Below are 24953 nucleotides of genomic sequence, written 5' to 3' on the forward strand. Positions count from 1 at the left end.
ATTTAAAACTTATAGGTTTTTTTTAAAAAAAAGAAAGAAGCTAAACATATAAACTAAAATTTCTCAAAGACTTACTTATTTTAAAATATTTTAAATATCCATTTTATAGCTCTTTTAATGCCTAAAAACATGATGTTAAGCAAAAGTATTTATAATACATAGGGTGTCTAAAAAAGGAGAAGAACTTTGTAAACAAAACTTTCATTACTCGAATACTAACAATTTCTAAAATCATACACATGGTCATTTTAAAGCTTCTTCAATGCTCTACAACCTGATTTAAAACTTAAGTATTTAAAAATATAGGGTTTTGAAATAAAGAAGGAATCTGTACACCAAAACTTTAATTGCTCGAAAACACGAAAATTTTAAAATGTTTTATATTGTCATTTTTAAGCTCTTATAATGCTCTAAAATCCTATGCTATACATATGTATTTAGTATACATAGGTTTTAAAAAAAAAAAAGAAAAAGCTGTACGCTTACACTTTAATTTCTCAAAGACTAACCTTTTCAGAATGTTTTAAAATAGCAGTTTTTAAGGTTTTCTAATGACCAAAAACATGATGTTAAGCAAAAGTATTTAAAATACATAGGGTGTCTAAAAAAGAAGAAGAACTTGTAAATAAAACTTTAATTACTCGAAAACTAACAATTTCTAAAATTATACACCATGGTCATTTTAAAGCTTTTTCAATGCTCTACAACCTGATTTAAGACTAAAATATTTAAAACTTATAGGTATTTTTAAAAAAAAAAAAGAAGCTAGACATATAAACTAAAATTTCTCAAAGACTTACTTATTTTAAAATATTTTAAAATATCCATTTTATAGCTCTTTTAATGCCTAAAAACACGATGTTAAGCAAAAGTATTTAAAATACATAGGGTGTCTAAAAAAGGAGAAGAACTTTGTAAACAAAACTTTCATTACTCGAATACTAACAATTTCTAAAATCATACACCATGGTCATTTTAAAGCTTCTTCAATGCTCTACAACCTGATTTAAAACTTAAGTATTTAAAATATATAGGGTTTTGAAATAAAGAATGAACCTGTACACAAAAACTTTAAATGCTCGAAAACACGGAAATTTTAAAAGCTTTTAATATTGTCATTTTTAAGCTCTTATAATGCTCTAAAATCCTATTTTATACATATGTATTTAGTATACATAGGTTTTAAAAAAAAAAAAAGAAATAGCTGTACGCATACACTTTAATTTCTCACAGACTAACCTTTTTCAGAATGTTTTATAATAGCAATTTTTAAGCTCTCTTAATGCCAAACAATATGCTGGTAATTAAAAGTATTTAAAATACATAGGGTGTCTAATAAAAAAGAAGTACTTTGTACACAAAAACGTTAATAACTCAAAAACTAACAAATTCTAAAATGTTATAACTCTGTCATTTTAAAGCTTTTTTAATGCTCAAAAACCTGATGTAAACTTAAGTATTAAAAATATATAGGGTTTTGAAATAAAGAAGGAATCTGTACACCAAAACTTTAATTGCTCGAAAACACGAAAATTTAAAATGTTTAATATTGTCATTTTTAAGCTCTTATAATGCTCTAAAATCCTATGCTATACATATGTATTTAGTATACATAGGTTTTAAAAAAAAAAAAGAAAAAGCTGTACGCTTACACTTTAATTTCTCAAAGACTAACCTTTTTCAGAATGTTTTAAAATAGCAGTTTTTAAGGTTTTCTAATGACCAAAAACATGATGTTAAGCAAAAGTATTTAAAATACATAGGGTGTCTAAAAAGAAGAAGAACTTTGTAAATAAAACTTTAATTACTCGAAAACTAACAATTTCTAAAATTATACACCATGGTCATTTTAAAGCTTTTTCAATGCTCTACAACCTGATTTAAGACTAAATATTTAAAACTTATAGGTATTTTTAAAAAAAAGAAAGAAGCTAGACATATAAACTAAAATTTCTCAAAGACTTACTATTTTAAATATTTTAAAATATCCATTTTATAGCTCTTTTAATGCCTAAAAACACGATGTTAAGCAAAAGTATTTAAAATACATAGGGTGTCTAAAAAGGAGAAGAACTTTGTAAACAAAACTTTCATTACTCGAATACTAACAATTTCTAAAATCATACACCATGGTCATTTTAAAGCTTCTTCAATGCTCTACAACCTGATTTAAAACTTAAGTATTTAAAATATATAGGGTTTTGAAATAAAGAATGAACCTGTACACAAAAACTTCAATTACAAGAAAACACGAAATTTTTTAAATGTGTTAATATTGTCATTTTAAAGCGCTTAAAATGCTCTACAATCTTATGCTATACTTAAGTATTTAAAACTTAAAATTTTACCAAAAAAAGAAAGAAGTTATATACATGTAAACGTCTCATGCAGGTTCGTGCACTTTGGCGCCTGCACCGGTGTGCGTGCGGATGTTTATTTAGGATATCGGCGTTCTTAAGATTAAGTGTAGGGAACCGAGGCTGTATGCGTCACCCATGGAGGGGGCCGAGTTCCGTTGTTCGATGGAAAAGTAAAAAGGGGCAGTCGGACAATACGGGTGGAAGTAGGAAGTAGTAGTTAGTTAATCTTATGTTCTTATGTACTGAGTAGTCAGTTAGTAACAGTTAGTGAACCAGCTTAAGGACATGCTCAGTGCAAAGAATTTAAGTACGACCGGAAATAAGACCGAGTTGGTTAAGCGGTATTAGAGGCAGGAACGCCTGCTGCAGATTTATGTTTAACGTCGGGAGGCACTTGTGAAGAATCGGACGAGCAGACCGAAGTCATGTCGGTACAAGGTTTGAATTATGTACCACCCCCTAACCCCGCATCTACGGAAATGGAATTGTTACGGCGGGCACGGGATTTAGCTGAGCGAGAAGCTGATCTCTTACGTAGGGAGTTGGAATTTTTAAGAAGGACGCCTCAGTCAGTGATAAGTGAAACGGAAAGATCCAGGGTGAAGAAGTGGCAAGATATTAAGGAGTTAATCGGTGAATTCGACGGCAGTGATATCGAATTCGATCGATGGGAGAAGCAGGTCAAAGGACTGCTTGCCAGTTACGATCTGGATGCACCTAGTTCTAAGGCCCTAGTTTGTAGCCGACTAAGAGGAAGGGCCTTAAAATGGTATCACTCGCGAGTGGATTGCGTTGATTTGAGTAGCAACGACCTTTTGCGCGAGCTTAGGAAGATGTTTGGGCAGCAAGTTGATCCCCTAATTTTACGGCGCAAACTCGAGGCGAGAGTGTGGAAGCCTACCGAGAGTTTTACGGATTATGTGCATGACAAGGTGACATTAGCTAATCGCATCCCGATTGATGAAAAAGAAATAATTAGCTATGTGATCGACGGTATCCCAAGCCAGGAGTTACGCACTCAGGCCAAGGTGCAATGTTATGCATCGTTGGAATCTATGATAACAGCATTCGCAAGTGTGTCGGCACCGAGGGAGACGCTTCATCGGCGGCCGACGGGAGAAGGAAAAAGAAAACCGATCGACCATAAAAGGCCGTCGGAGGAAAATTATGCCAGATGCTTCAACTGTGGAGAGACAGGACATTTTGCGAGGAACTGCCCCCGTCCGAAGAGGGAAAGAGGCAGCTGCTACAAGTGCGGTAAACATGGACATCTTAGACCGGAATGCCCGGAGAAGGGTCGCGAGGTCCACAGCGTCACCAGGAACGTGACCACCGATGACGACTACATCAGGAAGATAACTTATGATGTCGATTCAGGCAATACACACTACATCTTAGTTTTAGACACCTTATTGGATTCCGGCAGTCCCGTGAGTTTCATAAAGAAAGGGTTAGTGATGGGACCGATCGACCCTGCGCCGGAACTCGGAAGTGAATATTATGGTATTAATCATAGTCGTCTGCAAGTACACGGCTCGATACAAGTTAGTTTAAAATTAGATGACGGCGAAAGGGTTGACACTCGTCTGTTGGTAGTACCGGATACTACAATGATGAACTCCGTTATTTTAGGTCGCGACGCATTAAAAAGATGTGGATTAGTTTTTAGCAGAAAAGATAAGCGCTCCGAAGAAGAGGTAGTGATAGATCAGATTATGAATATAGAAATAGATGATTCCACCGATAATCAAATTACCGAATTAGACATTAATCCCAAAATCGCGGTGGAAAAACAAAATGAATTAAAGGAAATCTTAAAGGTAAATTACTTAGATGCACCTCGTCCGGAAAAACCTAGAATAAGCATGGAGCCGAAATTAACATTACAAGAGCATAAGCCATTTCATTTATCTCTCCGTCGCTTATCGTTTGTCGAGAAAAACCAAGTTCGAGAAATAATAGGAGATTTACTAGAAAGGGGATAATTCGACCGAGCGAATCGGATTACGCGTCCCCTATTGTGTTAGTCAAAAAGAAAAACGGTAAGAATAGGATGTGCGTCGATTACCGCGCGTTAAATAAAGTCACAATAAGCGAACGCGATTTAAAAGCAATTAGGAATAAGGCCGAAGATAGAATGGCTGAGAAGCAAAATTATAACAAGAGGTATTATGATAAACGCCATCATAAGATACGGTCAGAATTTAATGTCGGTGATTATGTGGTGGTAAGGAATTTTGATAGCACTGTAGGGATTGGAAAAAAACTGATACCAAAATTTAGGGGTCCGTACGAAGTTATAAAGAAATTACGAAACGATAGATATGTAGTTGCCGATATAAGAGGCTTCCAAATATCTCAAAGACCGTATCAGGGAACATGGGAATATTGTAACATGCGTCCCTGGCGAGGAACAGAACAGGCCAAAGAATAGAGAGAAAAGAGAACAATCTCGAGTTTATATTTAGTATACTTTATCCTTATGATTAAACTCAATTATGTTTCATTTCATTTTATTCCTTTAAAGATAGTGTACCGACAGTTAAAAGTTTATATTTAGTGTATTTTATCCTTACGATTAAAATCCAATTGTATTATGTTTCATTTCATTTCCTTTTTAAGATTATCACCGAAATCGCATCTCGCTTCATGTTTGTAAGAATGAATATTATTTTAGTTATTGATTAGATCGGAAGAAAAAAAAAAAAAAAAAAAGAAAAGGGAGAGAAAAATATTGTATCCGAGTGATTTTATTTCTTATGTATGCGCTTATTTAATCTTTAGACCCTTTTATATCAGCATTTTTAGACCATTTATACTAGCCTTGCGTTTGTGGTTATTTTGTAATTGTATTTCTTATGTATGGATCATCTTATATTTTTATTCTTTCAGATTATTACTTTTATTTATGTGTTAATTTTTGATTGTATTCTTATGTTTGTATTCATGTACTTTTTATGTATGTATTAACCTTATGTTCATGTTCATTTTACGTTGCGCCTTTATGTATGTGTGATGGTCTAGTGACCGAGGGCGGTCACCGTACGGACTGGCCGATTGTTAACGTCTCATGCAGGTTCGTGCACTTTGGCGCCTGCACAGGTGTGCGTGCGGATGTTTATTTAGGATATCGGCGTTCTTAAGATTAAGTGTAGGGAACCGAGGCTGTATGCGTCACCCATGGAGGGGGGCCGATGTTCCGTTGTTCGATGGAAAAGTAAAAAGGGGCAGTCGGACAATACGGGTGGAAGTAGGAAGTAGTAGTTAGTTAATCTTATGTTCTTATGTGCTGAGTGGTAGGAGGTAGCAGTTAGTTAATCTTATGTTCTTATGTTCTTATGAGTTAGTTAATCTTATGTTCTTATGTGTTTGGGAGTTTACATACATAAACTTTAATTTCCCAAATAGTCACTTAATTTAAAATGATTTAAAATAGCAATTTTAAAGCTCTTTTAATGCCTAACAACATGATGATAAGCAAAGTATTTAAAATACATAAGGTGTCTAAAAAAAAAAAGAACTTTGTACACGAAAACTTTAATTACTCGAAACCAACAAATTTTAAAATAGTATAACATGGTCATCTTAAAGCTCTTTCAATGCTCTAAAACCTGATTTAAAACTTAAGTATTTAAAATATATAGGGTTAAAAAAATAAGAAGGAACCTGTACACAAAATCTTTAATTACTCGAAAAATAGCAAATTTTAAATGTTATAATATTGTCATTTTAAAGCTCTTATAATGCTCTAAAATCTTATGCTAAACATAAGTATTTATTATACATAGGTTTAAAAAAAAAAAAGAAATAGCTGTAACGCATAACTTTAATTTCACAGACTAACATTTTTAAGAATGTTTAAAATAGCCATTTTTAAGCTCTCTTAATGCCCAACAATATGCTGTTAAGCAAAAAGTATTTAAAATACATAGGGTGTCTAATAAAAATGAAGTACTTTGTACAAAAAAATGTTAATATTTCGAAAACTAACAAATGTCTAAAATAAAATGAATAACTTGGTAATTTTAAAGCTTTTTTAATGCTCTAAAACCTGCTTTAAAACCTAAGTATTAAAAATATTAAGGGTTTTTTAAAAAAAGAAGGAATCTCTACACAAAAACTTCAATTACTCGTAAAAACAAAATATTAAAATGCGTTATTATTGTCATATTAAAGCTCTTGAAATTCTCTACAATCTTATGCTAAACTTAAGTTCTTAAAACTTAAAAGATTACTAAAAAAAAAAAAGAATGTGTACACATAAACTTTATTTCTCAAACAGTAAATAATTTTAAAATGATTTAAAATAGCGATGTTAATGCTCTTTTAAGGCCTAACAACATATGTTAAGCAAAAGTATTAAAATACATAGGGTGTCAAAAAAAGAAGAAGAACTTTTTAACAAAAGCATTAATACTCAAAAATCAACAAACTTTAAAATGTTATAACATGTTCATTTTAAAGCTATTATAATGCTCTGAAATCTTATGCTAACATAAGTATTTAATATACATAGGTTTTGAAAAACCAAAGAAAAGCTGTACACATAAACTTTATATTCTCAAAGACTAACATTTTCAAAATGTTTTTGAATAGCTATTTTTAAGCTTTTTTAATGCCCAATAAAATAATGTTAAGAAAAAGTATTTAAAATACAGAGTGTCTAAAAAAGAAGAAGTACTTTGTACACAAAACTTTAATTACTCGAAAGCTTACAAATTCTAAAATGTTACACTATGATCATTCTAAAGCTCTTTTAATGGTCTACGATCTAATTAAAACTTATGTATTTAAAATATAGGGTTTTTTAAAAAAGAAGGAATCTGTAAACAAAATCATCAATTACTCGAAAAAACGAAAATTTTAAATTGTGTTAATATTGTCATTTTAAAGCTCTTGAAAAGCTCTACAACTTGATTTAAAACCTAAATATTTAAAACTTATAAGTTTTCTAAAACTTAGAAGGGATCTGTACACATAAACTATAATTTCTCAAAGACTAACCTTTTTCAGAATATTTTAAAAAATCCATTTTATAGCTCTTTTAATGCCCAACAACATGATGTTAAGCAAAAGTATTTAAAATACATAGGGTGTCTAAAAAAGAAGAAGAACTTTGTAAACAAAACTTTAATTACTCGAAAACTAACAATTTCTAAAATCATACACCATGGTCATTTTAACGCTTTTTCAATGCTCTACAACCTGATTTAAGACTAAAATATTTAAAACTTATAGGTTTTTTTAAAAAAAAGAAAGAAGCTAAACATATAAAGTAAATTTCTCAAAGACTTACTTATTTTAAAATATTTAAAATATCCATTTTATAGCTCTTTTAATGCCTAAAACGATGATGTTAAGCAAAAGTATTTAAAATACATAGGGTGTCTAAAAAAGGAGAAGAACTTTGTAAACAAAACTTTCATTACTCGAATACTAACAATTTCTAAAATCATACACCATGGTCATTTTAAAGCTTCTTCAATGCTCTACAACCTGATTTAAAACTTAAGTATTTAAAATATATAGGGTTCTGAAATAAAGAAGGAACCTGTACACAAAACTTTAATTGCTCGAAAACACGAAAATTTTAAAATGTTTTAATATTGTCATTTTTAAGCTCTTATAATGCTCTAAAATCCTAGCTATACATATGTATTTCGTATGCATAGGTTTTAAAAAAAAAAAAAGAAAAAGCTGTACGCATACACTTTAATTTCTCACAGACGAACCTTTTTCAGAATGTTTTAAAATAGCAGTTTTTAAGGTTTTCTAATGACCAAAAACATGATTTAAGCAAAAAGTATTTAAAATACATAGGGTGTCTAAAAAAGAAGAAGAACTTTGTAAACAAAACTTTAATACTCGAAAACTAACAATTTCTAAAATCATACACCATGGTCATTTTAAAGCTTTTTCAATGCTCTACAACCTGATTTAGACTAAAATATTTTAAAACTTATAGGTTTTTTTAAAAAAAGAAAGAAGCTAAACATATAAACTAAAATTTCTCAAAGACTTACTTATTTTAAAATATTTTAAAATATCCATTTTATAGCTCTTTTAATGCCTAAAAACATGATGTTAAGCAAAAGTATTTAAAATACATAGGGTGTCTAAAAAAGGAGAAGAACTTTGTAACAAAACTTTCATTACTCGAATACTAACAATTTCTAAAATCATACACCATGGTCATTTTAAGCTTCTTCAATGCTCTACAACCTGATTTAAAACTTTAAGTTTAAAATATATAGGGTTTGAAATAAAGAAGGAATCTGTACACCAAAACTTTAATTGCTCGAAAACACGAAAATTTAAAATGTTTTAATATTGTCATTTTTAAGCTCGTATAAGCGCTCTAAAATCCTATGCTATACATAGGTATTTAGTATACATAGGTTTTAAAAAAAAAAAAAGAAAAAGCGTACGCTTACACTTTAATTTCTCAAAGACTAACCTTTTTCAGAATGTTTTAAAATAGCAGTTTTTAAGGTTTTTCTAATGACCAAAAACTGATGTTAAGCAAAAGTATTTAAAATACATAGGGTGTCTAAAAAAGAAGAAGAACTTTGTAAATAAAACTTTAATTACTCGAAAACTAACACTTTCTAAAATATACACCATGGTCATTTTAAAGCTTTTCAATGCTCTACAACCTGATTTAAGACTAAAATTTAAAACTATAGGTATTTTAAAAAAAAGAAAGAAGCTAGACAGATAAACTAAAATTTCTCAAAGACTTACTTATTGTAAAATATTTTAAAATATCCATTTATAGCTCTTTTATGCCTAAAAACACGATGTGGAGCAAAAGTATTTAAAATACATAGGGTGTCTATAGCTCTTTTATGCCTAAAAACACGATGTTGAGCAAAAGTATTTAAAATCCTAGGGTGTCTAAAAAAGGAGAAGAACTTGGTAAACAAACTTTCATTACTCGAAATACTACAATTTCTAAAATCATACACCATGGTCATTTTAAAGCTTCTTCAATGCTCTACAACCTGATTTAAAACTTAAGTATTTAAATATATAGGTTTTGAAATAAAGAATGAACCTGTACACAAAAACTTAATGCTCGAAAACACGGAAATTTTAAAAGCTTTTAATATTGTCATTTTTAAGCTCTTATAATGCTCTAAAATCCTATTTTATACATATTTAGTATACATAGGTTTTAAAAAAAAAAAAAAGAAATAGCTGTACGCATACACTTTAATTTCTCACAGACTAACCTTTTTCAGAATGTTTTATAATAGCAATTTTTAAGCTCTCTTAATGCCAAACAATATGCTGGTAATTAAAAGTATTTAAAATACTAGGGTGTCTAATAAAAAAGAAGTACTTTGTACACAAAACGTTAATAACTCAAAAACTAACAAATTCTAAAATGTTATAAAACTCTGTCATTTTAAAGCTTTTTTAATGCTCAAAAACCTGATGTAAAACTGCTATACATATGTTTTAGTATACATAGGTTTTAAAAAAAAAAAAAGAAAAGCTGTACGCTTACACTTTAATTTCTCAAAGACTACCTTTTTCAGAATGGGTTTTAAAATAGCAGTTTTTTAAGGTTTTCTATGACCAAAAACATGATGTTAAGCAAAAGTATTTAAAATACATAGGGGTGTCTAAAAAAAAAAGAACTTTGTAAATAACTTTAATTACTCGAAAACTAACAATTCTAAAATTATACACCATGGTCATTTTAAAGCTTTTCAGGCTCTACAACCTGATTTAAGACTAAAATATGTTAAAACTATAGGTATTTTATAAAAAAAGAAAGAAGCTAGACAATAAACTAAAATTTCTCAAAGACTACTTATTTAAAATATTTTAAAATATCCATTTTATAGCTCTTTTAATGCCTAAAAACACGATGTTAAGCAAAAGTATTTAAATACATAGGGTGTCTAAAAAAGAGGAGAACTTTGTAAACAAAACTTCATTACTCGAATACATAACAAATTTCTAAAATCATACACCATGGTCATTTTAAAGCTTCTTCAATGCTCTACAACCTGATTTAAAACTTAAGTATTTAAAATATAGGGGGTTGAAATAAAGAATGAACCTGTACACAAAAACTTTAATTGCTCGAAAACACGAAAATTTGAAAAGCTTTTAATATTGTCATTTTAAGCTCTTAGAATGCTCTAAATCCTATTTAATACATATGTATTTAGTATACAATAGGTTTTAAAAAAAAAAAAGAAATGCTGTACGCATACACTTTAATTTCTGCACAGACTAACCTTTTTCAGAATGTTTTTATAATAGCAATTTTTTAAGCGCTCTTAATGGCCAAACAATATGCTGGTAAGTTAAAAGTATTAAAATACATAGGGTGTCTAATAAAAAAGAAGTACTTTGTACCAAAACGTTAATAACTCGAAAACTAAACAAATTCTAAAAATGTTATAACTCTGTCATTTTAAAGCTTTTTAATGCTCAAAAACCTGATGTAAAACTTAAGTATTAAAATATATAGGGGTTTTGAAATAAAGAAGGAATCTGTACACCAAAACTTTAATGCTCGAAACACGAAAAATTTTAAAATGTTTTAATATTGTCATTGTTTAAGCTCTTATAATGCTGCTAAAAATCCTATGCTAATACATATGTATTTAGTATAGACATAGGTTTTAAAAAAAAAAAAAAAAAAGAAAAAGCTGTACGCTTACACTTTAATTTCTCAAAGACTAACCTTTTTCAGAATGTTTTAAAATAGCAGTTTTTAAGGTTTTCTAATGACCAAAACATGATGTTAAGCAAAAGTATTTAAAATACATAGGGTGTCTAAAAAAGAAGAAGAACTTGTAAACAAACTTTAATTACTCGCAAACTAACAATTTCTAAAATCATACACCATGGTCAGTTAAAGCTTTTTCAATGCGCTACAACCTGATTTAAGACTAAAATATTTAAAACTTATAGGTTTTTTTAAAAAAAGAAAGAGCTAAACATATAAACTAAAATTTCTCAAAGACTTACTTATTTTAAAATATTTAAAATATCCATTTATAGCTCTTTTAATGCCTAAAAACATGATGTTAAGCAAAAGTATTTAAAATACATAGGGTGTCTAAAAAGGAGAAGAACTTTGTAAACAAAACTTTCATTACTCGAAATACTAACAATTTCTAAAATCATACACCATGGTCATTTTAAAGCTTCTTCATGCTCTACAACCTGATTTAAAACTTAGTATTTAAAATATAGGGTTTTGAAATAAAGAAGGAATCTGTACACCAAAACTTTAATTGTTTGAAAACACGAAAATTTTAAAATGTTTTAATATTGTCATTTTTAAGCTCTTATAATGCTCTAAAATCCTATGCTATACATATGTATTTAGTATACATAGGTTTTAAAAAAAAAAAAGAAAAAGCTGTACGCTTACACTTTAATTTCTCAAAGACTAACCTTTTTCAGAATGTTTTAAAATAGCAGTTTTTAAGGTTTTCTAATGACCAAAAACATGATGTTAAGCAAAAGTATTTAAAATACATAGGGTGTCTAAAAAGAAGAAGAACTTTGTAAATAAAACTTTAATTACTCGAAAACTAACAATTTCTAAAATTATACACCATGGTCATTTTAAAGCTTTTTCAATGCTCTACAACCTGATTTAAGACTAAAATATTTAAAACTTATAGGTATTTTTAAAAAAAGAAAGAAGCTAGACATATAAACTAAATTTCTCAAAGACTTACTTATTTTAAAATATTTTAAAATATCCATTTATAGCTCTTTTAATGCCTAAAACACGATGTTAAGCAAAAGTATTTAAAATACATAGGGTGTCTAAAAAAGGAGAAGAACTTGTAAACAAAACTTTCATTACTCGAATACTAACAATTTCTAAAATCAGACACCATGGTCATTTTAAAGCTTCTTCAATGCTCTACAACCTGATTTAAAACTTAAGTATTTAAAATATATAGGGTTTTAAAATAAAGAAGGAACCTGTACACAAAAACTTCAATTACAAGAAAAAACACGAAATTTTTAAATGTGTTAATATTGTCATTTTAAAGCGCTTAAAATGCTCTACAATCTTATGCTATACTTAAGTATTTAAAACTTAAAATTTACCAAAAAAAAGAAAGAGTTTATACATGTAAACGTCTCATGCAGGTTCGTGCACTTTGGCGCCTGCACCGGTGTGCGTGCGGATGTTTATTTAGGATATCGGCGTTCTTAAGATTAAGTGTAGGGAACCAAGGCTGTATGCGTCACCCATGGAGGGGGGCCGATGTTCCGTTGTTCGATGGAAAAGTAAAAAGGGCAGTCGGACAATACGGGTGGAAGTAGGAAGTAGTAGTTAGTTAATCTTATGTTCTTATGTACTGAGTAGTCAGTTAGTAACAGTTAGTTAGTTAGTCTTATGTTCTTATGTGTTGAGGAGTTTACAAATTTCAGAAGTGGGATGTTTACAAATTTCAGAAGTGGGATGTTTACAAATTTCAGAAGTGGGATTCAAACTCGCTAAATTAGAAATTCGCGATTCACGCGTGTGTTATGAAAAGTGGGATAAGATTCACGTTCAGTTTCGAGTTAAGACTTAAGGTCAAGTTTAAGATCCTCTAAGTTTTATGGACGTTCGGTAATTTTACGATTTTATTGTGTTACGCGTCGTGTGTGAATTAGAGGTCTGTTAGTGAATTCGGGATCAAAGGATACTGGACGAAAACATTAAGATGAGTACACTGAAAGTGAACCAGCTTAAGGACATGCTCAGTGCAAAGAATTTAAGTACGACCGGAAATAAGACCGAGTTGGTTAAGCGGTTATTAGAGGCAGGAACGCCTGCTGCAGATTTATGTTTAACGTCGGGAGGCACTTGTGAAGAATCGGACGAGCAGACCGAAGTCATGTCGGTACAAGGTTTGAATTACGTACCACCCCCTAACCCCGCATCTACGGAAATGGAATTGTTACGGCGGGCACGGGATTTAGCTGAGCGAGAAGCTGATCTCTTACGTAGGGAGTTGGAATTTTTAAGAAGGACGCCTCAGTCAGTGATAAGTGAAACGGAAAGATCCAGGGTGAAGAAGTGGCAAGATATTAAGGAGTTAATCGGTGAATTCGACGGCAGTGATATCGAATTCGACCGATGGGAGAAGCAGGTCAAAGGACTGCTTGCCAGTTACGATCTGGATGCACCTAGTTCTAAGGCCCTAGTTTGTAGCCGACTAAGAGGAAAGGCCTTAAAATGGTATCACTCGCGAGTGGATTGCGTTGATTTGAGTAGCAACGACCTTTTGCGCGAGCTTAGGAAGATGTTTGGGCAGCAAGTTGATCCCCTAATTTTACGGCGCAAACTCGAGGCGAGAGTGTGGAAGCCTACCGAGAGTTTTACGGATTATGTGCATGACAAGGTGACATTAGCTAATCGCATCCCGATTGATGAAAAAGAAATAATTAGCTACGTGATCGACGGTATCCCAAGCCAGGAGTTACGCACTCAGGCCAAGGTGCAATGTTATGCATCGTTGGAATCTATGATAACAGCATTCGCAAGTGTGTCGGCACCGAGGGAGACGCTTCATCGGCGGCCGACGGGAGAAGGAAAAAGAAAACCGATCGACCATAAGAGGCCGTCGGAGGAAAATTATGCCAGATGCTTCAACTGTGGAGAGACAGGACATTTTGCGGGGAACTGCCCCCGTCCGAAGAGGGAAAGAGGCAGCTGCTACAAGTGCGGTAGACATGGACATCTTAGACCGGAATGCCCGGAGAAGGGTGGCGAGGTCCACAGCGTCACCAGGAACGTGACCACCGATGACGACTACATCAGGAAGATAACTTATGATGTCGATTCAGGCAATACACACTACATCTTAGTTTTAGACACCTTATTGGATTCCGGCAGTCCCGTGAGTTTCATAAAGAAAGGGTTAGTGATGGGACCGATCGACCCTGCGCCGGAACTCGGAAGTGAATATTATGGTATTAATCATAGTCGTCTGCAAGTACACGGCTCGATACAAGTTAGTTTAAAATTAGATGACGGCGAAAGGGTTGACACTCGTCTGTTGGTAGTACCGGATACTACAATGATGAACTCCGTTATTTTAGGTCGCGACGCATTAAAAAGATGTGGATTAGTTTTTAGCAGAAAAGATAAGCGCTCCGAAGAAGAGGTAGTGATAGATCAGATTATGAATATAGAAATAGATGATTCCACCGATAATCGAATTACCGAATTAGACATTAATCCCGAAATCGCGGTGAAAAAACAAAATGAATTAAAGGAAATCTTAAAGGTAAATTACTTAGATGCACCTCGTCCGGAAAAACCTAGAATAAGCATGGAGCCGAAATTAACATTACAAGAGCATAAGCCATTTCATTTATCTCTCCGTCGCTTATCGTTTGTCGAGAAAAACCAAGTTCGAGAAATAATAGGAGATTTACTAGAAAGGGGTATAATTCGACCGAGCGAGTCGGATTACGCGTCCCCTATTGTGTTAGTTAAAAAGAAAAACGGTAAGAATAGGATGTGCGTCGATTACCGCGCGTTAAATAAAGTCACAATAAGCGAACGCGATTTAAAAGCAATTAGGAATAAGGCAGAAGATAGAATGGCTGAGAAGCAAAATTATAACAAGAGGTATTATGATAAACGCCATCATAAGATACGGTCAGAATTTAATGTCGGTGATTATGTGGTGGTAAGGAATTTTGATAGCACTGTAGGGATTGGAAAAAAACTGATACCAAAATTTAGGGGTCCGTACGAAGTTATAAAGAAATTACGAAACGATAGATATGTAGTTGCCGATATAAGAGGCTTCCAAATATCTCAAAGACCGTATCAGGGAACATGGGAATATTGTAACATGCGTCCCTGGCGAGGAACAGAACAGGCCAAAGAATAGAGAGAAAAGAGAACAATCTCGAGTTTATATTTATACTTTATCCTTATGATTAAAACTCAATTATGTTTCATTTCATTTTATTTCCTTTAAAGATAGTGTACCGACAGTTAAAAGTTTATATTTAGTGTATTTTATCCTTACGATTAAAATCCAATTGTATTATGTTTCATTTCATTTCCTTTTTAAGATTATCACCGAAATCGCATCTCGCTTCATGTTTGTAAGAATGAATATTATTTTAGTTATTGATTAGATCGGAAAGAAAAAAAAAAAAAAAAAAAGAAAAGGGAGAGAAAAATATTGTATCCGAGTGATTTTATTTCTTATGTATGCGCTTATTTAATCTTTAGACCCTTTTATATCAGCATTTTTAAGACCATTTATACTAGCCTTGCGTTTGTGGTTATTTGTAATTGTATTTCTTATGTATGGATCATCTTATATTTTTATTCTTTCAGATTATTACTTTTATTTATGTGTTAATTTTTGATTGTATTCTTATGTTTGTATTCATGTACTTTTATGTATGTATTAACCTTATGTTCATGTTCATTTTACGTTGCGCCTTTATGTATGTGTGATGGTCTAGTGACCGAGGGCGGTCACCGTACGGACTGGCCGATTGTTAACGTCTCATGCAGGTTCGTGCACTTTGGCGCCTGCACAGGTGTGCGTGCGGATGTTTATTTAGGATATCGGCGTTCTTAAGATTAAGTGTAGGGAACCGAGGCTGTATGCGTCACCCATGGAGGGGGGCCGATGTTCCGTTGTTCGATGGAAAAGTAAAAAGGGGCAGTCGGACAATACGGGTGGAAGTAGGAAGTAGTAGTTAGTTAATCTTATGTTCTTATGTGCTGAGTGGTAGGAGGTAGCAGTTAGTTAATCTTATGTTCTTATGTTCTTATGAGTTAGTTAATCTTATGTTCTTATGTGTTGGGAGTTTACATACATAAACTTTAATTTCCCAAATAGTCACTTAATTTAAAATGATTTAAAATAGCAATTTTAAAGCTCTTTTAATGCCTAACAACATGATGATAAGCAAAAGTATTTAAAATACATAAGGTGTCTAAAAAAAAAAAGAACTTTGTACACGAAAACTTTAATTACTCGAAAACCAACAAATTTTAAAATAGTATAACATGGTCATCTTAAAGCTCTTTCAATGCTCTAAAACCTGATTTAAAACTTAAGTATTTAAAATATATAGGGTTTAAAAAAATAAAGAAGGAACCTGTACACAAAATCTTTAATTACTCGAAAAATAGCAAATTTTAGAATGTTATAATATTGTCATTTTAAAGCTCTTATAATGCTCTAAAATCTTATGCTAAACAAAAGTATTTATTATACATAGGTTTAAAAAAAAAAAGAAATAGCTGTACGCATAAACTTTAATTTCTCACAGACTAACATTTTTAAGAATGTTTTAAAATAGCCATTTTTAAGCTCTCTTAATGCCCAACAACATGCTGTTAATTAAAAGTATTTAAAATACATAGGGTGTCTAATAAAAAAGAAGTACTTTGTACAAAAAAATGTTAATATCTCGAAAACTGACAAATTCTAAAATGTAATAACTTAGTCATTTTAAAGCTTTTTTAATGCTCAAAAACCTGATTTAAAACTTAAGTATTAAAAATATATAGGGTTTTTTAAAAAAAAGAAGGAATCTTTTCACAATAACTTCAATTACTCGAAAACACGAAATTTTAAAAACGTGTTAATATTGTCAATTTAATGCTCTTAAAATACTCTACAATCTTATGCTAAACTTTAGTATTTAAAATCTAAAAGGTTACCAAAAAAAAGAAAAAAGGTGTATACATAAACTTTAATTTTCCAAATAGTCACTAATTTTAAAATGATTTAAAATAGCAGTTTTAAGGCTCTTTTAATGCCAAACAACATGATTTTAAGCAAAAGTATTTAAAATATATAGGGTTTTTAAAAAAAAATAAGGAATCTGTACACAAAAACCTTAATTACTCAATAACTACCATGTTTTAAAATGTTATAACATGGTCATTTTAAAGCTCTTTTAATGCTCTACAACCTGATTTCAAACTTAACTATTTAAATTATATAGGGTTTTAAAAATGAAGAAGAAACCTGTACACAAAACCTTAATTACTCTAAAAATAGCAAATTTTAAAATGTTTTAATATTGTAATTTTAAAGCTCTTATAATGCTCCAAAATCTTATTCTAAACATAAGTATTTATTATATATAGGTTTAAAAAAAAAAAGAAATAGCTGTACGCATAAACTTTAATTTCTAAAAGACTAACATTTTTCAAAATGTTTTTAAATAGCTATTTTTAAGCTTTTTTATAGCCCAATAACATGATGTTAAGCAAAAGTATTTAAAATACATAGGGTCTAATAGAAAAGAAGTACTTTATACACAAAAACGTTAATAACTCGAAAACTAACATATTCTAAAATGTTATAACATGGTCGTTTTAATGCTTTTTTAATGCTCTAAAACCTGATTTCAAACTTAACTATTTAAATTATATAGGGTTTTAAAAATAAAGAAAGAACATGTATACAAAAACTTCAATTACTCGAAAAATAGCAAATTTTAAAATATTTTAATATTGTAATTTTAAAGCTCTTATAATGCTCTAAAAAATTATGCTAAACTTTAGTATTTAAAATCTGAAAGGTTAACAAAAAAAGAAAAAAGGTGTATACATAAACTTTAATTTTCCAATAGTCACTAATTTTAAAATGATTTAAAATAGCAGTTTTAAGGCTCTTAAAATGCCCAACAACATGATTTTAAGCAAAAGTATTTAAAATATATAGGGATTAAAAAAAAAAAGAAGGAACCTGTACACAAAAACTTTAATTACTCGAAAAATAGCAAATTTTAAAATGTTATAATATTGTCATTTTAATGCTCTTAAAATACTCTAAAATCTTATGCTAAACTTTAGTATTTAAAATCTAAAAGGTTAACAAAAAAAAGAAAAAAGGTGTATACATAAACTTTAATTTTCCAAATAGTCACTAATTTTAAAATGATTTAAAATAGCAGTTTTAAGGCTCTTTTAATGCCCAACAACATGATTTTAAGCAAAAGTATTTAAAATATATAGGGTTTTTAAAAATAAATAAGGAATCTGTACACAAAAACTTTAATTACTCAATAACGACCATATTTTTAAATGTTATAACATGGTCATTTTAAAGCTCTTTTAATGCTCTACAACCTGATTTCAAACTTAACTATTTAAATTATATAGGGTTTTAAAAATAAAGAAAGAACATGTATACAAAAACTTCAATTACTCGAAAAATAGCAAATTTTAAAAAATTTTAATATTGTAATTTTAAAGCTCTTATAATGCGCTAAAAAATTATGCTAAACATAAGTATTTAATATACATAGGTTTTAAAAAAAAAAGAAAAAGCTGTACACATAAACTTTAATTTCTCACAGTCTAACCTTTTTTAGAATGTTTTATAATAGCTATTTTTAGGCTTTTTTAATGCCCAATAAAATAATGTTAAGAAAAAGTATTTAAAATACATAGAGTGTCCAAAAAAGAAGAAGAACTTTGTACACAAAACTTTAATTACTCGAAAGCTTACAAATTCTAAAATGTTACACCGTGATCATTCTAAAGCTCTTTTAATGCTCTACGATCTAATTTAAAACTTATGTATTTAAAATATATAGGGTTTTTTAAAATAAGAAGGAATCTGTAAACAAAATCATCAAATACTCGAAAAAACGAAAATTTTTAAATGTGTTAATATTGTCATTTTAAAGCTCTTAAAATGCTCTACAATCTTAGTTTAAACTTAAGTATTTTAAACTTAAAAGTTTACCAAACAAAAGAAAGAGGTTAAATACATAAACTTTAATTTCCCAAATAGTCACTAATTTTAAAATGATTTAAAATAGCAATTTTAAGGCTCTTTTAATGCCCAACAACATGATTTTAAGCAAAAGTATTTAAAATAGATAGGGTGTCTAAAAAAGAAGAAGAACTTTGTACACATAAACATTATTTACTCAAAAATCAACTCACTTTAAAATGTTATAACATGTTCATTTTAAAGCTATTATAATGCTCTAAAATCTTATGCCAAACATAAGTATTTAATATACATAGGTTTTAAAAAAAAAAAAGAAAAAGCTGTACACTTAAACTTTATATTCTCAAAGACTAACATTTTCAAAATGTTTTAGAATAGCTATTTTTAAGCTTTTTAATGCCCAATAAAATAATGTTAAAAAAAAGTATTTAAAATACATAGAGTGTCTAAAAAAGAAGAAGAACTTTGTACACAAAACATTAATTACTCGAAAGCTTACAAATTCTAAAATGTTACACCATGATCATTCTAAAGCTCTTTTAATGCTCTACGATCTAATTTAAAACTTATGTATTTAAAATATATAGGGTTTTTTAAAATAAGAAGGAATCTGTAAACAAAATCATCAATTACTCGAAAAAACGAAAATTTTAAAATGTGTTAATATTGTCATTTTAAAGCTCTTGAAAAGCTCTACAACTTGATTTAAAACCTAAATATTTAAAACTTATAAGTTTTCTAAAAACATAGAAAGGATCTGTACACATAAACTATAATTTCTCAAAGACTAACCTATTTCAAAATATTTTAAAATATCCATATTATAGCTCTTTTAATGCCCAACAACATGATGTTAAGCAAAAGTATTTTAAATACATAGGGTGTCTAAAAAAGAAAAAGAACTTTGTAAACAAAACTTTAATTACTCGAAAACTAACAATTTCTAAAATCATACACCATGGTCATTTTAAAGCTTTTTCAATGCTCTACAACCAGATTTGAAACTTAAGTATTTAAAATATATAGGGTTTTAAAATAAAGAAGGAACCTGTACACAAAAACTTCAATTACTAAAAAACACGAAAATTTTAAAATGAGTTAATATTGTCATTTTAAAGCTCTTGAAATGCTCTACAACTTGATTTAAAACATAAATATTTAAAACTTATAGGTTTTCTAAAAAAGAAGAAAGGATCTGTACACATAAACTATAATTTCTCAAAGACTAACCTATTTCAAAATATTTTATAATATCCATATTATAGCTCTTTTAATGCCCAACAACAAGATGTTGAGCAAAAGTATTTAAAATATATAGGGTTTTTAAAAAAAAATAAGGAATCTGTACACAAAAACTTTAATTACTCGAAAACTAACAAATTTTAAAATGTTATAACATGGTCATTTTAAAGCTCTTTTAATGCTCTACAACCTGATTTAAAACTTAAGTATTTAAATTATATAGTGTTTTAAGAATAAAGTAGGAACATGTACACAAAAACTTCAATTACTCGAAAAATAGCAAATTTTAAAATGTTCTAATATTGTATTTTTAAAGATCTTATAATGCTCTAAAATCTTATGCTAAACATAATTATTTAATATACATAGGTTTAAAAAAAAAAAGAAATGCTGTACACATAAACTTTAATTTCTCCCAGACTAACCTTTTTCAGAATGTTTTAAAATAGCCATTTTTAAGCTCTCTTAATGCCCAACAACATGCTGTTAATTAAAAGTATTTAAAATACATAGGGTGTCTAATAAAAAAGAAGTACTTTGTACAAAAAAATGTTAATATCTCGAAAACTAACAAATTCTAAAATGTTATAACTTAGTCATTTTAAAGCTTTTTTAATGCTCAAAAACCTGATTAAAACTTAAGTATTTAAAATATATAGGGTTTTTAAAAAAAAAGAAGGAATCTGTACACAAAAACTTCAATTACTCGAAAACACGAAAAATTTTGAAATGTGTTAATATTGTCAATTTAAAGCTCTTAAAATAATCTACAATCTTATGTTAAACTTTAGAATTTAAAACCTAAAAGGTTACCAAAAAAAAGAAAGAAGTTGTACACATAAACTATAATTTCTCAAAGACTAACCTTTTTCAGAATTTTTAAAAAATCCATTTTATAGCTCTTTTAATTCCCAACATGATGTTAAGCAAAAGTATTTAAAATATATAGGGTGTCTAAAAAGAAGAAGAATTTGTAAACAAAATTTTTAATTACTCGAAAACTAACATTTCTAAAATCATACACCATGGTCATTTTAAAGCTTTTTCAATGCTCTACAACCTGATTTAAAACTTAAGTATTAAAAATATATAGTGTTTTTTAAATAAAGAAGGAATCTGTACACAAAAACTTCAATTACTCGAAAACACAAAATATTAAAAAGTGTTAATATTGTTAATTTAAAGCTTAAAATGCTCTACAATCTTATGTTAAACTTAAGTATTTAAAACTTACAGTTTTTCAAAACAAAAAAATGATTCTGTACACATAAACTTTAAATTCCCAAAGAGTCACTAATTTTAAAATGATATAAAATAGCAATTTTAAGGCTCTTTTAATGCCCAACAACATGATTTTAAGCAAAAGTATTTATAATATAGGGTTTTTAAAAAAATAAGGAATCTGTACACAAAAACTTTAATTACTCAAAAACTACCATTTTAAAATGTTATAACATGGTCATTTTAAAGCTCTTTTAATGCTCTACAACCTGGTTTCAAACTTAACTATTTAAATTATATAGTGTTTTAAGAATAAAGTAGGAACATGTACACAAAAACTTCAATTACTCGAAAAATAGCAAATTTTAAAATGTTCTAATATTGTATTTTTAAAGATCTTATAATGCTCTAAAATCTTATGCTAAACATAATATTTAATATACATAGGTTTAAAAAAAAAAAGAAATGCTGTACACATAAACTTTAATTTCTCCCAGACTAACCTTTTTCAGATGTTTAAAATAGCCATTTTAAGCTCTCTTAATGCCCAACAACATGCTGTAATTAAAAGTATTTAAAATACATAAGGTGTCTAATAAAAAGAAGTACTTTGTACAAAAAAATGTTAATATTTTGAAAACTAACAAATTCTAAAATGTTATAACTTAGTCATTTTAAAGCTTTTTAATGCTCAAAAACCTGATTTAAAACTTAAGTATTAAAAATATATAGGGTTTTTTAAAAAAAAGAAGGAATCTCTACACAATAACTTCAATTACTCGAAAACACGAAAATTTTGAAATGTGTTAATATTGTCAATTTAAAGCTCTTAAAATAATCTACAATCTTATGTTAAACTTTAGAATTTAAAACCTAAAAGGTTACCAAAAAAAAGAAAGAAGTTGTACACATAAACTTTAATATCTCAAACAGTAACTAATTTCAAAAAGTTTTAGAACAGCCAGTTTTAAGCTTTTTTAAAGACTAATAACATGATGTTAAGCAAAAGTATTTAAAATACATAGGATGTCTAAAAAAGAAGAAGAACTTTGTACACAAAGCTTAATTACTCGAAAACTAACAAATTCTAAAATGTTACACCATGGTCATTCTAAAGCTATTTTAATGCTCTGCAATCTAATTTACAAATGAAGTATTTAAAATATATAGTTTTTTTAAATAAAAGAAGGAATCTGTACACAAAAACTTCAATTACTCGAAAACACAAAATATTAAAAGGTGTTGAATATTTTAATTTAAAGCTCTTAAAATGCTCTACAATCTTAGGTTAAACTTAAGTATTTAAACTTAACAGTTTTTCAAACAAAAAATGATTCTGTACACATAAACTTTAAATTCCCAAAGAGTCACTAATTTTAAAATGATTTAAAATAGCAATTTTAAAGCTCTTTTAAAACCTAACAACATTATGTTAAGCAAAAGTATTTAAAATACATAAGGTGTCTAAAAAAGAAGAAGAACTTTGTACACATAAACATTATTTACTCAAAAATCAACAAACTTTAAAATGTTATAACATGTTCATTTTAAAGCTATTATAATGCTCTAAAATCTTATGCTAAACATAAGTATTTAATATACATAGGTTTTTAAAAAAGAAAAGAAAAAGCTGTACACAAACTTATATTCTCAAAGACTAACATTATTCAAAATGTTTTAGAATAGCTATTTTTAAGTTTTTTTAATGCCCAATAAAATAATGTTAAGAAAAAGTATTAAAAATACATAGAGTGTCTAAAAAAGAAGAAGAACTTTGTACACAAAACTTTAATTACTCGAAAGCTTACAGATTCTAAAATGTTACACCATGATCATTCTAAAGCTCTTTTAATGCTCTACGATCTAATTTAAAACTTATGTATTTAAAATATATAGGGTTTTTTAAAATAAGAAGGAATCTGTAAACAAAGTCATCAATTACTCGAAAAAACGAAAATTTTAAAATGTGTTAGTATTGTCATTTTAAAGCTCTTGAAAAGCTCTACAACTTGATTTAAAACCTAAATATTTAAAACTTATAAGTTTTCTAAAAACTTAGAAAGGATCTGTACACATAAACTATAATTTCTCAAAGACTAACCTTTTTCAGAATATTTTAAAAAATCCATTTTATAGCTCTTTTAATGCCCAACAACATGATGTTAAGCAAAAGTATTTAAAATACATAGGGTGTCTAAAAAAGAAGAAGAATTTTGTAAACAAAATTTTAATTACTCGAAAACTAACAATTTCTAAAATCATACACCATGGTCATTTTAAAGCTTTTTCAATGCTCTACAACCTGATTTAAAACTTAAGTATTTAAAATATATAGGGTTTTAAAATAAAGAAGGAACCTGTACACAAAAACTTCAATTACACGAAAACACGAAATTTTTTAAATGTGTTAATATTGTCATTTTAAAGCGCTTAAAATGCTCTACAATCTTATGCTATACTTAAGTATTTAAAACTTAAAATTTTACCAAAAAAAAGAAAGAAGTTATATACATAAACTTTAATTTCCCAAATAGTCACTTATTTTAAAATGATTTAAAATAGCAATTTTAAAGCTCTTTTAATGCCTAACAACATGATGATAAGCAAAAGTATTTAAAATACATAAGGTGTCTAAAAAAAAAAAAGAACTTTGTACACGAAAACTTTAATTACTCGAAAACCAACAAATTTTAAAATAGTAATACATGGTCATCTTAAAGCTCTTTCAATGCTCTAAAACCTGATTTAAAACTTAAGTATTTAAAATATATAGGGATTAAAAAAAAAAAGAAGGAACCTGTACACAAAAACTTTAATTACTCGAAAAATAGTAAATTTTAAAATGTTATAATATTGTCATTTTAATGCTCTTAAAATACTCTACAATCTTATGCTAAACTTTAGTATTTAAAATCTAAAAGGTTAACAAAAAAAAGAAAAAAGGTGTATACATAAACTTAATTTCCCAAAAGTCACTAATTTTAAAATGATTTAAAATAGCAATTTTAAAGCTCTTTAATGACTAACAACATGATTTTAAGCAAAAGTATTCAAAATATATAGGGTTTTAAAAAAAAATAAGGAATCTGTACACAAAAAACTTTAATTACTCAAAACTACAAAATTTTAAAATGTTATAACATGGTCATTTTAAAGCTCTTTTAATGCTCTACAACCTGATTTCAAACTTAACTATTTAAATTATATAGGGTTTTAAAAATAAAGAAAGAACATGTATACAAAACTTCAATTACTCGAAAAATAGCAAATTTTAAAATATTTTAATATGTAATTTTAAAGCTCTTATAATGCTCTAAAAAATTATGCTAAACATAAGTATTTTAATATACATAGGTTTTAAAAAAAAAAGAAAAAGCTGTACACATAACTTTAATTTCTCACAGACTAA

At 28.7% G+C, this 24953-nt stretch overlaps 1 protein-coding gene across 1 annotated transcript in view; it reads left to right on the forward strand.

Moving 5' to 3' along the window:
* The first annotated feature begins 12989 nt into the window (after positions 1 to 12989).
* LOC122524253 overlaps positions 12990 to 24953 on the forward strand; it is a 30921-nt gene continuing 18957 nt past the window's right edge. The window contains exons 1-2 of the mRNA XM_043646400.1: positions 12990 to 14315; positions 14445 to 14632. Of these exons, the coding sequence (XP_043502335.1) occupies positions 13064 to 14315; positions 14445 to 14632 (1440 nt within the window). The 5' untranslated portion in view covers positions 12990 to 13063. The remainder of the gene's footprint in view (positions 14316 to 14444; positions 14633 to 24953) is intronic.

Source organism: Polistes fuscatus, unplaced genomic scaffold, assembly GCF_010416935.1.
Source record: "Polistes fuscatus isolate 324 unplaced genomic scaffold, CU_Pfus_HIC Scaffold7, whole genome shotgun sequence".
In the NCBI taxonomy this organism is placed as follows: Eukaryota; Metazoa; Arthropoda; class Insecta; order Hymenoptera; family Vespidae; genus Polistes; species Polistes fuscatus.